Here is a 14353-nt window from a genome sequence, read left to right on the forward strand (position 1 = left end):
CATGTTCTTTTCAGCTTGGATTCCTAGCAAAGAACGAGCTTCCTTCACGTCCTTGGCCTAGATCGTTCGAAATACCTAGCCTCTCCAACATGGTAGGTAACGAACTAGAGAGAGTTCTTTGCCCTGTCAGAGCTCTCAAATATTATCTGAAGAGGTCTAAACCTATTCGAGGACAGTCAGAAGCCTTATGGTGTGCCATCAAGAAACCCTCGAGACCCATGTCCAAGAATGGGCTTTCGTACTATATAAGGCTTCTGATCAGAGAAGCACATTCTCACTTAAAGGAGGAAGACCTTGCATTGCTGAAGGTAAGGACCCACGAAGTAAGAGCTGTAGCTACTTCGTTGGCCTTTAATAAAAACCGTTCTCTGCAGAGCATAATGGATGCAACCTATTGGAGGAGCAAGTCAGTGTTTGCATCATTTTATCTGAAAGATGTCCAGTCTCTTTACGAGAACTGCTACACCCTGGGACCATTCGTAGCAGCGAGTGCAGTAGTAGGTGAGGGCTCAGCCACTACATTCCCTTAATCCCATAACCTTTTTTAACCTTTCTCTTGAATACTTTTATTGTTGTTTTTTATGGTTGTTACGGTAGGCTAAGAAGCCTTCCGCATCCTTGGATTTGGCGGGTGGTCTATTCATTCTTGAGAAGCGCCTGGGTTAAAGGTTTGGTAGAGGTCCTTTAGTAGGGGTTGCAACCCCGTGTACTTTGGCACCTTTGGGTTGATTCAGCCTCCAAGAGGAACGCTGCGCTCAGTAAGGAAGACGAACTTTAAATAAAGAGGCAGAGTAACGGTTCTATTCGACTTCCTTACCAGGTACTTATTATTTCATTGTTATTTGAGATAACTGTTATATGAAATATGGGATACTTAGCTATCCTTTAATCTTGTACACTGGTTTTCACCCACCTCCCTGGGTGTGAATCAGCTACATGATTATCGGGTAAGTTTAATATTGAAAAATGTTATTTTTATTAATAAAATAAATTTTTGAATATACTTACCCGATAATCATGATTTAATCGACCCTCCCTTTCCTCCCCAGAGAGAACCAGTGGACCGAGGAATAATTGAGGAGGTGTCAACAACAAATGATTGAGTACCTGGCCACAGGTGGCGCTGGTAAGTACACCCCCTTCTAGTATTGTGATAGCTGGCGTATCCCTCCATAGAATTCTGTCGGGCAACGGAGTTGACAGCTACATGATTATCGGGTAAGTATATTCAAAAATTTATTTTATTAATAAAAATAACATTTTTATTATTCTTTTAGTATTAGTTAGTCAAATTCAGGTTTCAAGTTGTTCCATTACAAATTCATCAATTATAAGGAGCCCCATTCCTTGTCAAAATGTTCCCAGATACCTGTATTCTTATGCCCTATAGTGAAAATAAGCATAATAGCCAAGTACAACTATTCATACACACCAGCTTCCGATTCTTTATTAGGTAGTATTGATCTTACTTGGTGTTTTATGTGCCTGTGCCCATCAAAAACACTAAGAGAACGTCTACAGCTTAGCTTTGACATTATAAAGAACAATCATTTTTAAATATACTTACCCGATGAATATATAATAGCTGCAACTCTGTTGCTCGACAGACACATACAGTAAAAACTCGCCAGCGATCGCTATACAGGTTGCGGGTGTGCCCACCAGCGCCAACTGTCGGCCAGATACCACTCTCGATGTAAACAAAGACTCAATTTCTTCTCTGTCGACGTGTCGACAAGACGTACTTTACTCGCTGTTGAACCTGGAGTTTTTCCCATCATATTTGGTGAAGTACTTTAATTTGGTTTGAGCTTTCGCAGTACAGGTGTTTTTCTTCAAATAAATCCTTGAACTCTTTTTTGGATCGGATTAATTGTTGATGACTTAGATCGATTTTTGGAATTTTCCCTTGACTAATTCAAAATGGCTGACCCTTCACAAGTTCCCAAGTTCAGAAAATGTAATGCTAGGGACTGTCATAGGCGTCTTCCAAAGGCTTCTCTCGACCCTCACACTGTTTGTTCCAATTGTCGGGGTAAAACCTGTCAATTGGAAGATCGGTGTGAGGAATGCGTGGGCCTTTCGGAATTCGATTCTATCGAATTTGAGAAATATACACGCAGACTAGAGAGAGATAGGGTAAGGAGAAGTTCTTCTAGGTCGGTAGATTTTTCCTCTCCACATGCCCCTGAACCTAATCCTTCCCCTGTAGTGGTTGTTCCTAACCCCCCTCCTAGCACTCAGGAACCGTCGATGGCAGACATGATGCGTGCTATTCATGCCTTGGGGGAGAGAGTTGAGTCTTTGGCAAGTGACCGAAATCAACTCATGGCGGACGTTAAGGAACTCAAGTGCCAAAGTGCCACGAAGGATAGTGTCAAAGTGCCTAGTGTTACGCAAAGTGTTGTGAACTGTTGCGCTCGAGGGTTCGTCTGTTCGTGCCTGTCGTCCTCCTAGTCCGGGACCTCTTGCAAGCTCCCAAGCCCAGGGGAGAAGCAATGTCGTACGACTCATGGGTTCGAGAGGCCTTGATCAGCGAACAGACGTTTCCTCTATGGTATCAGGCGTATCTCTCCAAGATCGCCCCTACCAACGTAAGACGAGAGAGCCCATTTTTACCTCGTCGTCCGAAGGTGTTTCTCATAAGAAACCTTGGACCAAGGTCTCCAGACCTTTAAAGCGTAAGTCGTTCCCTTCAGGACAAGTCCAACGTCCCGGTTGTAGCCACTGGGACAGTTCGGACTCGTTGCCGTCATCTGATGACTGCTCGCCGCCTAAGAGAGGCAAAGTTGTGCCGTCTCATTCGCTAGCCCCGTCTGTTACCGCACCTGCTTCCGTAGACCCTAAATGGGAGTTACTGCAAGACATGCAGTCCAAGCTTGCGTCCTTGATGGAGGACTACAATGCTGAGAAGGTTTCCGCCGAACCTACTGGCCATCAGCCATCCAAACGGTCTGTTGTGCGTCCTGTTGACGTTGATGTAGCTTTCTTGCGTCAACCAGTTGGGGTAGTACCTCCACCGATGCGACCCAGTGTGGATTACCAGCCGCACGTTGACGTTAGGCAACGCACTGATGTGATTGGTGACGTTCAGGACGTTCACCAACCATCAGAGTTGACTTGTTTTGACGCGGTGCGTCAACCTCCGCAACCCGGTATGGTGTTGACTGCACAACCCAGACGGTCTAAACAGTCTCGGGTGGACGCTGTGCGTCCTCGCACACCTGTTGTTGTTGACAGTTCCCAGGCTGTTCAGCAGTTCCAGGACGCTGCGTCCGGCTCCGTCACGTATGCATCAGTGCGACCGGACTCTGCGAGTCAAACGTTGCCTACTCCGTTGCCGTTTTCTCATCAGTTATCGGATGAGGAACAGTCAGATGAGGACGTTGCTGAACCACAGCATGAGGATCAACCCTCAGAACTAGATGAGCCTAAAGCAGTTCAACCATCCTTGGACTTTAGAAAAGTCATGGCGGTTTTTAAAGAGTTGTTCCCTGACCACTTTATTTCTGTGGCTCCTCGTTCGCCGCCGTCAGAGTTTGTCTTAGGCGTTCCTGCTACCATGCCTGCCTTTACTAAACTCGTTCTCTCTCGCTCATCCAAGAGAGCTTTACGGATGTTGGGCGATTGGTTAGAGACCAAGAGGAGTTTAGGGAAGACAGCATTTGCCTTCCCCCCTTCTAAACTCTCATCTAGATCGAGCGTCTGGTATGCCACGGGAGAAGTTCTCGGCTTGGGAGTTCCTGCCTCTGCCCAGGGCGACTTCTCAAGTCTTGTAGACTCTCCCCGCCGCCTTGCCATGAGACGCTCGAAGATTTGTTGGTCACCCTCGGACCTGGACCACCTTCTTAAAGGTATATTTAGGGCGTTCGAAGTCTTTAACTTCCTAGACTGGTGTTTAGGAGCCCTGAGTAGGAAAATCTCTTCTGCTGATAAGGATGTTTCCTTACTCATTATGTCCTGCATGGACAAGGCCGTCCGTGATGGGTCCAACGAACTTGCCGCTTCATTCACGTCCAGAGTCCTGAAGAAACGAGAGTCTCTATGCTCTTTCCTGTCTGCTGGAGTGACGCCATGCCAAAGATCTGAGTTACTCTTTGCGCCCTTGTCCAAGTGCCTGTTTCCTGAAGTCTTGGTTAAGGAAATTGCCTTGTCTTTAGTGCAGAAGGACACCCACGATCTAGTTGCGTCCTCGGCTCGCAAAGCTCCCCCTTTGCCTGCATTGTCTGCTAGACCTAGGATAGACACTCCAGCGTCTCGGTTTATCCCGCCCTTTCGTGGCAGAGCCTCCAGCAGGGGAGGTGCTCGTGCCGAAGGGAAAAGAGGGAAGAGAAAAGGATCCAAGTCCTCTAAGGGCAGAGTCTGACTGCCCGCAACTTCAGACAGCAGTAGGTGCCAGACTCAAGAACTTCTGGCAAGCCTGGGAGAAGAGAGGCGCAGATCAACAATCTGTGAGGTTGCTCAGAGAGGGGTACAAAATCCCTTTCGTACGCAAACCCCCTCTAGCGACGTCCCCCATCGATCTCTCTCCCAGGTACAGAGAGGAAGAAAAGAGACAAGCCCTGAAACTGGAAGTGTCTCTTTTGCTAGAGAAGGGGGCGGTGGTCAAAGTCTCGGACCTTCAATTACCGGGGTTTTACAACCGTCTCTTCCTAGTATCAAAGAAGACAGGAGGTTGGAGACCGGTGCTAGACGTCAGTGCTCTGAATGTCTTTGTCACAAAGACGAAGTTTACCTTGGAGACCACAAAGTCAGTCCTAGCAGCGGTCAGGAAGGAAGACTGGATGGTCTCTCTAGACCTAAGGGACGCCTACTTCCACATCCCCATTCACTCAGACTCCCAACCCTTTCTGAGATTCGTCTTCGAAGATGTGGTGTACCAGTTTCGGGCCCTGTGCTTTGGCCTAAGCACAGCTCCTCTCGTGTTTACGAGGCTTATGAGGAATGTGGCAAAATTCCTCCACTTATCGGACATCCGAGCCTCCCTTTATTTGGACGACTGGCTTCTCAGAGCCTCTTCCAGTCGTCGCTGTCTGAAGGATCTCAATTGGACTCTAGATCTGACCAAGGAATTGGGGCTCCTAGTCAATTTGGAAAAGTCACAGCTGGTCCCATCCCAAACTATTCTGTATTTAGGGATGGAGATTCACAGTCAAGTTTTTCGGGCTTTTCTGTCGGCCCCCAGAATAGATCAAGCCCTGCTCTCCATCCAGAAGATGCTGAAGAAAGAACGCTGCTCAGTCAGGCTGTGGATGAGTCTGGTAGGGACGCTGTCATCCCTGGAGCAGTTTGTCTCGCTAGGAAGGCTACACCTCCGTCCTCTTCAATTCCATCTGGCTTTTCACTGGAAAAAGGACAAGACGCTAGAGGCGGTCTCGATCCCGATTTCCGAAAAGATAAAGTCTTGTCTGACTTGGTGGAAGGACAATATCAGCCTACGAGAGGGTCTTCCCCTGGCAGTTCAGATACCCAACCACGTTCTCTTCTCGGACGCATCGGACTTGGGCTGGGGCGCGACGCTGGACGGTCGGGAATGCTCAGGTCTGTGGAACTCGAGTCAGAGGAGCATGCATATCAACAGCAAGGAGCTTTTGGCGGTTCATCTGGCCTTGATAAGCTTCGAGAATCTCCTTCGAGGCAAAGTGGTGGAGGTAAACTCGGACAACACCACGGCCTTGGCGTACATTTCCAAACAGGGAGGTACCCACTCACTGACGTTGTACGAGATCGCAAGGGACCTGCTCATCTGGTCAAAAGATCGAGGCATCTCCCTAGTAACGAGGTTCATCCAGGGCGACTTGAACGTCCTAGCAGATTGTCTCAGTCGGAAAGGTCAAGTAATTCCAACCGAATGGACCCTCCACAAGGATGTGTGCAAGAGACTTTGGGCGACTTGGGGTCAACCCACCATAGATCTCTTTGCAACCTCGCTGACCAAGAGGCTTCCAATCTATTGCTCTCCAGTCCCGGACCCAGCAGCAATACATATAGATGCCTTCCTCCTAGATTGGTCACATCTGGATCTTTACGCATTCCCACCATTCAAGATTGTCAACAAGGTACTGCAGAAATTCGCCTCTCACGAAGGGACAAGGTTGACGTTAGTTGCTCCCCTCTGGCCCGCGAGAGAATGGTTCACCGAGGTACTTCGATGGTTAGTAGACGTTCCCAGAAGTCTTCCTCTAAGAGTAGACCTTCTACGTCAGCCACACGTAAAGAAGGTACACCAAAGCCTCCACGCTCTTCGTCTGACTGCTTTCAGACTATCGAAAGACTCTCGAGAGCTAGAGGCTTTTCGAAGGAGGTAGCCAGCTCGATTGCTAGAGCAAGGAAAGCGTCTACCATTAGAGTCTACCAATCGAAGTGGGAAGTCTTCCGAGACTGGTGCAAATCAGTTTCCGTATCCTCGACCAGTACCTCTGTAGCCCAAGTAGCTGATTTTCTCTTATACCTGAGAAAAGGACGATCCCTTTCAGCTCCCACTATCAAGGGCTACAGAAGCATGTTGGCCTCGGTCTTCCGGCATAGAGGCTTAGATCTTTCCAACAATAAAGATCTGCAAGACCTCCTTAAGTCTTTCGAGACCTCTAAGGAGCGTCGTTTGGCTACTCCTGGGTGGAATTTAGACGTGGTCCTAAGATTCCTCATGTCAGACAGGTTTGAGCCTTTACAGTCAGCCTCCCTGAAAGATCTCACTCTTAAGACTCTTTTCCTGGTATGCTTAGCCTCGGCTAAAAGATCAGTGAGATTCATGCCTTCAGCAAGAACATCGGGTTTTCGTCAGAAAAAGCTACTTGTTCTCTGCAACTTGGTTTCCTAGCCAAAAATGAGCTACCTTCTCGTCCTTGGCCTAAATCTTTCGATATTCCTAGCTTATCGGAGATCGTAGGCAATGAACTAGAAAGAGTCTTATGCCCTGTTAGAGCTCTTAAGTTCTACTTAGCTCGTACTAAACCTTTACGAGGCCAATCTGAAGCTTTATGGTGTTCGGTTAAGAAACCATCCTTGCCTATGTCAAAGAATGCTTTGTCATATTTTATCAGATTGTTAATACGAGAAGCTCATTCACACTTGAGTGAGGAAGACCGATCTTTGCTTAAGGTTAAGACGCACGAGGTTAGAGCTGTAGCAACTTCCGTGGCCTTTAAGCAAAATAGATCTCTGCAAAGTATCATGGACGCAACCTATTGGAGAAGCAAGTCAGTGTTCGCGTCATTTTACTTGAAAGATGTCCAGTCTCTTTACGAGAACTGCTACACACTGGGACCATTCGTAGCAGCGAGTGCAGTAGTGGGTGAGGGCTCAACCACTACAATTCCCTAATTCCATATCCTTTTAATCTGTCTCTTGAAATGTTTTAATGTTGTTTTTATGGGTTGTCCGGAAGGCTAAGAAGCCTTTCGCATCCTGGTTGATTTGGCGGGTGGTCAAAGTCATTTCTTGAGAGCGCCCATATTAGGGGTTTGATGAGGTCCTGTTGTATGGGTTGCAGCCCTTGATACTTCAGCTCCTGGGGGTCTGTCAGCATCCTAAGAGGATCGCTGGGCTCCGTAAGGAAGACGTACTTACAAGGCAGAGTAATCGTCTAAGTCGATTTCCTTACCAGGTACCTATTTATTTTGGTTTTGTTATATTGATAACTGTCAAAATGAAATAAAAAACTCTTAGCTTATACGATGTAAACATATTTAACTCTGGTCTCTACCCACCTCCTTGGGTGTGAATCAGCTATTATATATTCACCGGCTAAGTTAAATATTTAAAAATGATATTTTAATTATAAAATAAATTTTTGAATATACTTACCCGGTGAATATATAAATTAAACGACCCTCCCTTCCTCCCCAATAGAGACGCAGTGGGATGAGAAGAAATTGAGTCTTTGTTTACATCGAGAGTGGTATCTGGCCGACAGTTGGCGCTGGTGGGCACACCCGCAACCTGTATAGCGATCGCTGGCGAGTTTTTACTGTATGTGTCTGTCGAGCAACAGAGTTGCAGCTATTATATATTCACCGGGTAAGTATATTCAAAAATTTATTTTATAATTAAAATATCATGTTTTTAAACTAAAATTATTTATTTCAATACTGTAATCTAATTGATAAAGCAGTTCTTCAGTTGGCTACCTGAACTTAAGCCAATTTGTTGGCAAGCCTATGCACTGTGGCTCATATAAATTGTTTTAGGGGAGCTGGTTCTGCATTCTCTGCATCTTGTGAGAGTTGCAAATGGTCTTAAATGCATAGGCCACAAGGTCTTCAATGCGTAGGCCACAAGGTGCCTCTCTGGGAGGTGTGTAGCATGATCAAATTAAATTTATTACTGTTCACAAAAGTACAGCTATGCAGTAAAAGTCCTGTGCTTCCAACCAATATCATTTTTAGTTGAATGTTTATTCACAGAAACTCCTAAAAACAGAAACTCCTAAAAAAATAGATAAAAATATTATCGAAGCCTTCAAAGTTAAGGTTCAGGATATTAGGAGTACACCCACATCTCTTAATTTTTGCAAAAAGCTTTCTTTGAAAAGAATTTTGGTGGCAGCTCAGTGCCATACCAAGTTGGTGTTAACATGAAATTATTTTGAAGAATCCTTTTTTTTATCAATAGTGTTGGAGTCTAGGTCTTATAGTGGCTGCTTGCAATGTAATCATTTAGCTTTTCTGAGTTGATTTAATTTATCATCATCATCTCCTATGCCAATTGACACAAAGGGCCTCAGTTAGATTTCGCCAGTCGTCTCTATCTTGAGCTTTTAATTCAATACTTCTCCATTCGTCATCTACTTCACGCTTCATAGTCCTCAGCCATGTAGATCTGGGTCTTCCAATTCTTCTATTGCCTTGTGGAGCCCAGCAGAACCTTTGGTGAACTAATCTTTCTTGGGGAGTGCAAAGAGCATGCCCAAACCATCTCCATTTACTCCTCATCATGATTTCATCCATATATGGCACTCGAGTAATCCCTCTTATAGTTTCATTTCTAATCCTGTCCTGCCATTTAACTTCCAATATCCTTCTGAGGGCTTTGTTCTCAAATCTACTAAATCTATTGTTTCATTGTCAGACCATGACTCATTTCTTTAAAGTAACACCGATCTCACTACACTGATATTTAGTCTGATTTTTATATGTAATTTCAGGCGATTTGATTTCCAAATTTTGATTAACCTAGCCATTGTCTGATTTGCTTTTTTCAATCTTTCACTATTCTCTAAATCTAAAGACCCTGTATTGATTATTCTACCTCATTAATCCTTTTTCCTTCCAATAATATTTCATCTTCCATTGCATACTCGATTCTCATCATCTCTGTCTTTCTTCTATTTATCTTCAGCCCAACCTTGTTTGATGTTTCATGCATTCTGGTAAGCAAGCATTGCAAGTCCTGTGGTGTTCTGCTAACAAGGACAGCATCATCAGCATACTCTATGTCTGCTAAATACCTATCACCAATCCAGTCTAATCCTTCTCCACCATCTCCGACTGTTCTATGCATTACAAAATCCATGAGGAGGATGAACAACATAGGTGACAACACATTCCCTTGGAGTACTCCACTGTTCACTGGAAATTAATTTGATAAGACTCCATTAACATTAACTTAGCACTTGCTATGCTCATGAACAGACTTAATCAAAATTACATATTTAAGAGGAATTCCATAATAACGCAGAACTCTCCATAAAATTGTCTGGTGCACACTATCAAAGGCTTTTTAATAGTCCACAAATGCCATCAATAGGGGATTTCGATATTCTATGCATTGCTGTACAACATGTTTCAAAATGAAAATTTGGTCAGTGCAACTTCTACCTTTTCTAAATCATGCTCGTTCATCTCTCACCTTTTCATCAATCTTTCTCTCCAGTCTCTTTAGAATAAGCAAACTACACTATATATTTCCATATCAACTGACGTGAGTGTTATACCTCCGTAATTATTGCAATCAGTCAGGTCTCCTTTTTTTATATTTACACCAACACTCCCAACTCCCATTCTTCAGGATTTGCCTCTTCATGCCACAATCTACAAAATAATCTTTTGAGTAGTCTTGGAGTCACTTCATTTTCGGCCAGTATCATCTCGGCAGTTATTCCATTGTCTCTGGGGGCTATCCATCTCTTTAGTGTTTTTAGGATAACTTCAACTTCAAACACATTGAATTCATTCATAGGCCTATTATTATTATTAATTGCTAAGCTACAACCCTAGTTGGAAAAGCAGGATGCTATAAGCCCAGGGGCCCCAACAGGGAAAATAGCCCAATGAGGAAAGGAAACAAGGAAAAATAAAATATCTTTAGGACAGTAACATTAAAATAAATATTTCCTATATAAACTACAAATACTTTAAAAAAAACAAGAGGAAGAGAAATTAGATAGAATAGTGTGCCCGAGTGTACCATCAAGCAAGGGAACTAACCCAAGACAGTGGAAGACCATGGTACAGAGGCTATGGCGCTATCCAAGAATAGAGAACAATGCTTTGATTTTGCAGTGTCCTTCTCCTAGAAGAGCTGCTTACCATAGCTAAAGAGTCTCTTCTACCCTTACCAAGAGGAAAGTAGTCACTGAACAATTACAGTGTAGTAGTCAACCCCTTTGGTGAAGAGAATTGTTTGGTAATCTCAGTGTTGTCAGGTGTATGAGGACAGAGGAGAATCTGTAAAGAATAGGCCAGACTATTTGGTGTGTGTGTGTGTGTAGGCAAAGGGAAAGAACCGTAACCAATGAGAAGGATCCAATGTAGTACTGTCTGACCAGTCAAAGGATCCCAAAACTCTGTAGCGGGAGTATCTCGACGGGCAGCTGGTGCCCTGGCCAACCTAAAACTACAAATTTACATATCAAGGTCTTCATCAGCTTCAGGTATATCAATCAAATTATTCCCTTCATATCTCCTATTTATAACCTCACTAAAGTGTTCCATCCAACGTAGTCTGTCTTCATCTTCTATTGCTATAGCAGAGCCATATCTCTTTTTGGTGAATATATGCTTCTTTTTATGTGCCCCAGTCGAGATCTCATTAATAATTTTATGAGCGATTCTTACACCATAACCACTTCCTGAATTCATAGCTTTGTCAGCCTCATGTGCTTTACTGTCTAAATATTCTCTCCCGTCATTCCTGGCTTTTCTTTTGACCTCACTGCCAATACTGGAGTACTTAGTATGCTCTACCTTGTAATTTTCATTACTTCCTCAAAAACTTTCAACAATTAATTTCTGTTATGTTCTCCTTTGTATAGTATCCAAAGTATCATTTGATATCCATGGCTTTCTTCTTGTAACTACTTGTCCTAAGACTTCACTACCAACTGACTGATGTATGTTCTTAATATCAAACCATTCTTCATTAATTGTCTGTTCTTCATTTCCTAAAGTCTCTAAGACTGCAAATCAATTCCTACATTCAATTGCAAATATTTCTCTGTGCTCTTCTGAAAGCTTAATTGTATCAAACCTAGATTGCTGTTGCGTGCTTTCAGTTTTAATTTCAGTGTGGCAATGAGGAGCTGGTGATCATTACCAATATCTGCACCTCTAAAGCTTCTCCCATTTCTCAAGAGTCCTCCCTCTCTCTTTATTAATGGCTATGTACGATACCGTTGCCGGAACGAGAAGACCTAGGAATGCCGATGGGTAGATGCATGATCGGATACACTACAGTAGATGCTGACCAATAGGAGAGCAGGATCTAATGGTGGTAACTAGTGTCCGAGGAGGGAGATAACCAATGGGAACGCAGGAGAATTGTAGCGAGTTTATGGGCTGGTGGCACAAAAATTTTAAAATCTGTCTTGGATACGGTCGGGCTCCCGCTCCGTACCACCTTTCGTTGTCTGAAACATTTTTCGTGATCCGAGTCGTAAAATTCTTTGTATCTCCTTTCGTAAAGTGAAAATTTTGTAAGCCGATTCTTACGTAGCTAGAGGTTTGACTGTATTTTATTATTAACAGAGGTCAAAAGAAAAACCAGGAATGACTGGAGAGAATATTTAGATAGTAAAGCAGATGAGGCTGATATATATATATATATATATATATATATATATATATATATATATATATATATAGATATATATATAGATAGATATATATATATATATATATATATATATATATATATATATATATATATATATATATATATATATATACATACATATAATATATATATATATATATATATATATATATATATATATATATATATATATCTAATATATATATATCTAATATATATATATGTGTGTATATATATATATATATATATATATATATATATATATATATATATATATATATATATATATATATGTATATATATATATATATATATATATATATATATATACATATATATATATATATATATATATATATATATATATATACATTGCCTCTTACTATTAACTGCTACAATGTTTCAATACTGAAATATATATATATATATATATATATATATATATATATATATATATATATATATATATATATACAAAGTATATGTATATATGTATGTATATATATATATATATATATATATATATATATATATATATATATATATATATATATATATACATACATACATACATACATACATACATACATACATTGCCTCTTGCTATTAACTGCTACAATGTTTCAATACTGAACTACTTGCACATGTATAATAAAATAAAAGGGGAATTTTTTTTTATTTCATTTAAGGGGTGAATTTTAATAAACCATGCTACTGGAGAAGAAGCAATTTGTACATCAGGTGAGAATATAAATAGATTTTATTAAAATTTAGTTATTGCACTATGTTTTCATTGAATATTCCTTATTACAGGTATGGTGTTTGAATCTTGGAACAGCTCTCTTAGATATTCAGAAAGGTAATTTGTCATGGATGTTGAATTCAGCCTTTCCATTAGTACCAGGCCTGATTATAGGGTGTTCTAGCTCCACTGCAGGGGTGAGGAAAGGAGCTTTATTGGCCATTAGAAAAATTGCAGTCGTCGAAGGTGGACGACTAGGTGAAAAGAATCATAGTCTTTTGCTTGAGAAAATTCTTCAGCATTCTGAGGAAATTTTGGCCGATGACAGGTAAGATATAAGAAAATAGGTTATAAAGGGCAAATCTTAGTGTCAATATTTGACACGTATACTTGATCAAATTACATTTTGTAGTAATTTTTATACATTTTAAAAATCTTGGAAAAACAGAAATACTGGATTTTTAGTTTAAAGGTTTTAACTGTTTATGCCCTATTGATTTTAAATATATTAATTGATATAAAAATAGTTATAAGATTGCAAACATGTTTAGTAATCTCATATGTTAGTTGAGTTAGGAAGCCATATTTTAGTAGGGATTGCGTGAAGCTAGTAATATTTTTTTGGGCTTTAAAATTACCAGTTGCTAATACAAAGAACTTTGTCTTTTACTTTTTTTATTTTCTGTAGAAATAAAAGGAGCATTTTTATTTCAAGTTATTGACCATAGTTATGTATGGCACTCATATCTTTTCTAGAGACTTGGTAGGTTATCAGTCTCAATTTGTTTCAATTCTTGTCTCCATCAAGAATAAAAATGTTAGGTCAACCTAAGTGATCTGATAAAATTACCTTCCAGTAGTAATACATAAATTATGATTATAGTATGATTCATTACAGATATATATATATATATATATATATATATATATATATATATATATATATATATATATATATATATATATATACATATACATACATACATACATACATACATACATACGGGAGCCAGACAGAATCCTGAAGACCATAAACCCGAGCGCCAAAAGCTTGAAGCCGGAATCTCAACACGCCAGGTTACCGATATATCCAAAATTCTGACAGCCATAATCCCTACAGTTGGTTTTCTTCATAACTGCCACAGTCCAGCAGTCAAACAGAGTTTCTTAAAATAAGCGTCAATAGCACACTGACGTCACAGGGCCCAGCTATGGTCGACTTTGACCATTGCCTTACCCTTGACCAATACTGTATCCATGTATTTCAATTTCTTTATTCTAAGCTTTAACAAGAGTGAGAGAGATAGAGAGAATTGTCATCTTTTTCAATTCCTTTAAGAGAGAAGGGGAGAATTATCTTTAGTAATAAACTTGAGAAAATGAGAAAGAGGAGGGAAGTGGCATTATTCATTCTTATAACGTATATATGCTGAAATTGAGAGAGAGAAAGAATGGAAGGCAAAATAAATCCCGATAGAAAGATAATAATTTTTTTACTATTTAAATTTCAAACAATTTATTGACATTTTTACACCAAAATATGCTAGCATAATAACCAGCCCTTTCATGACTATTCTC

At 40.9% G+C, this 14353-nt stretch overlaps 2 protein-coding genes across 2 annotated transcripts in view; one reads left to right on the top strand and one right to left on the bottom strand.

The window, feature by feature from the left end:
• LOC137631754 (HEAT repeat-containing protein 1-like) overlaps positions 1-14353 on the bottom strand; it is a 622900-nt gene that overhangs the window by 561182 nt on the left and 47365 nt on the right. The gene's annotated exons all lie outside the window — the stretch shown is intronic.
• LOC137631637 (HEAT repeat-containing protein 1-like) overlaps positions 1-14353 on the top strand; it is a 138237-nt gene that overhangs the window by 120822 nt on the left and 3062 nt on the right. Inside the window, exon 14 of the mRNA XM_068363510.1 lies at positions 12847-13103. Coding sequence (XP_068219611.1) covers positions 12847-13103 — 257 coding nt within the window. The remainder of the gene's footprint in view (positions 1-12846; positions 13104-14353) is intronic.

Source organism: Palaemon carinicauda, chromosome 40 (assembly GCF_036898095.1).
Source record: "Palaemon carinicauda isolate YSFRI2023 chromosome 40, ASM3689809v2, whole genome shotgun sequence".
Taxonomy (NCBI): domain Eukaryota; kingdom Metazoa; phylum Arthropoda; class Malacostraca; order Decapoda; family Palaemonidae; genus Palaemon; species Palaemon carinicauda.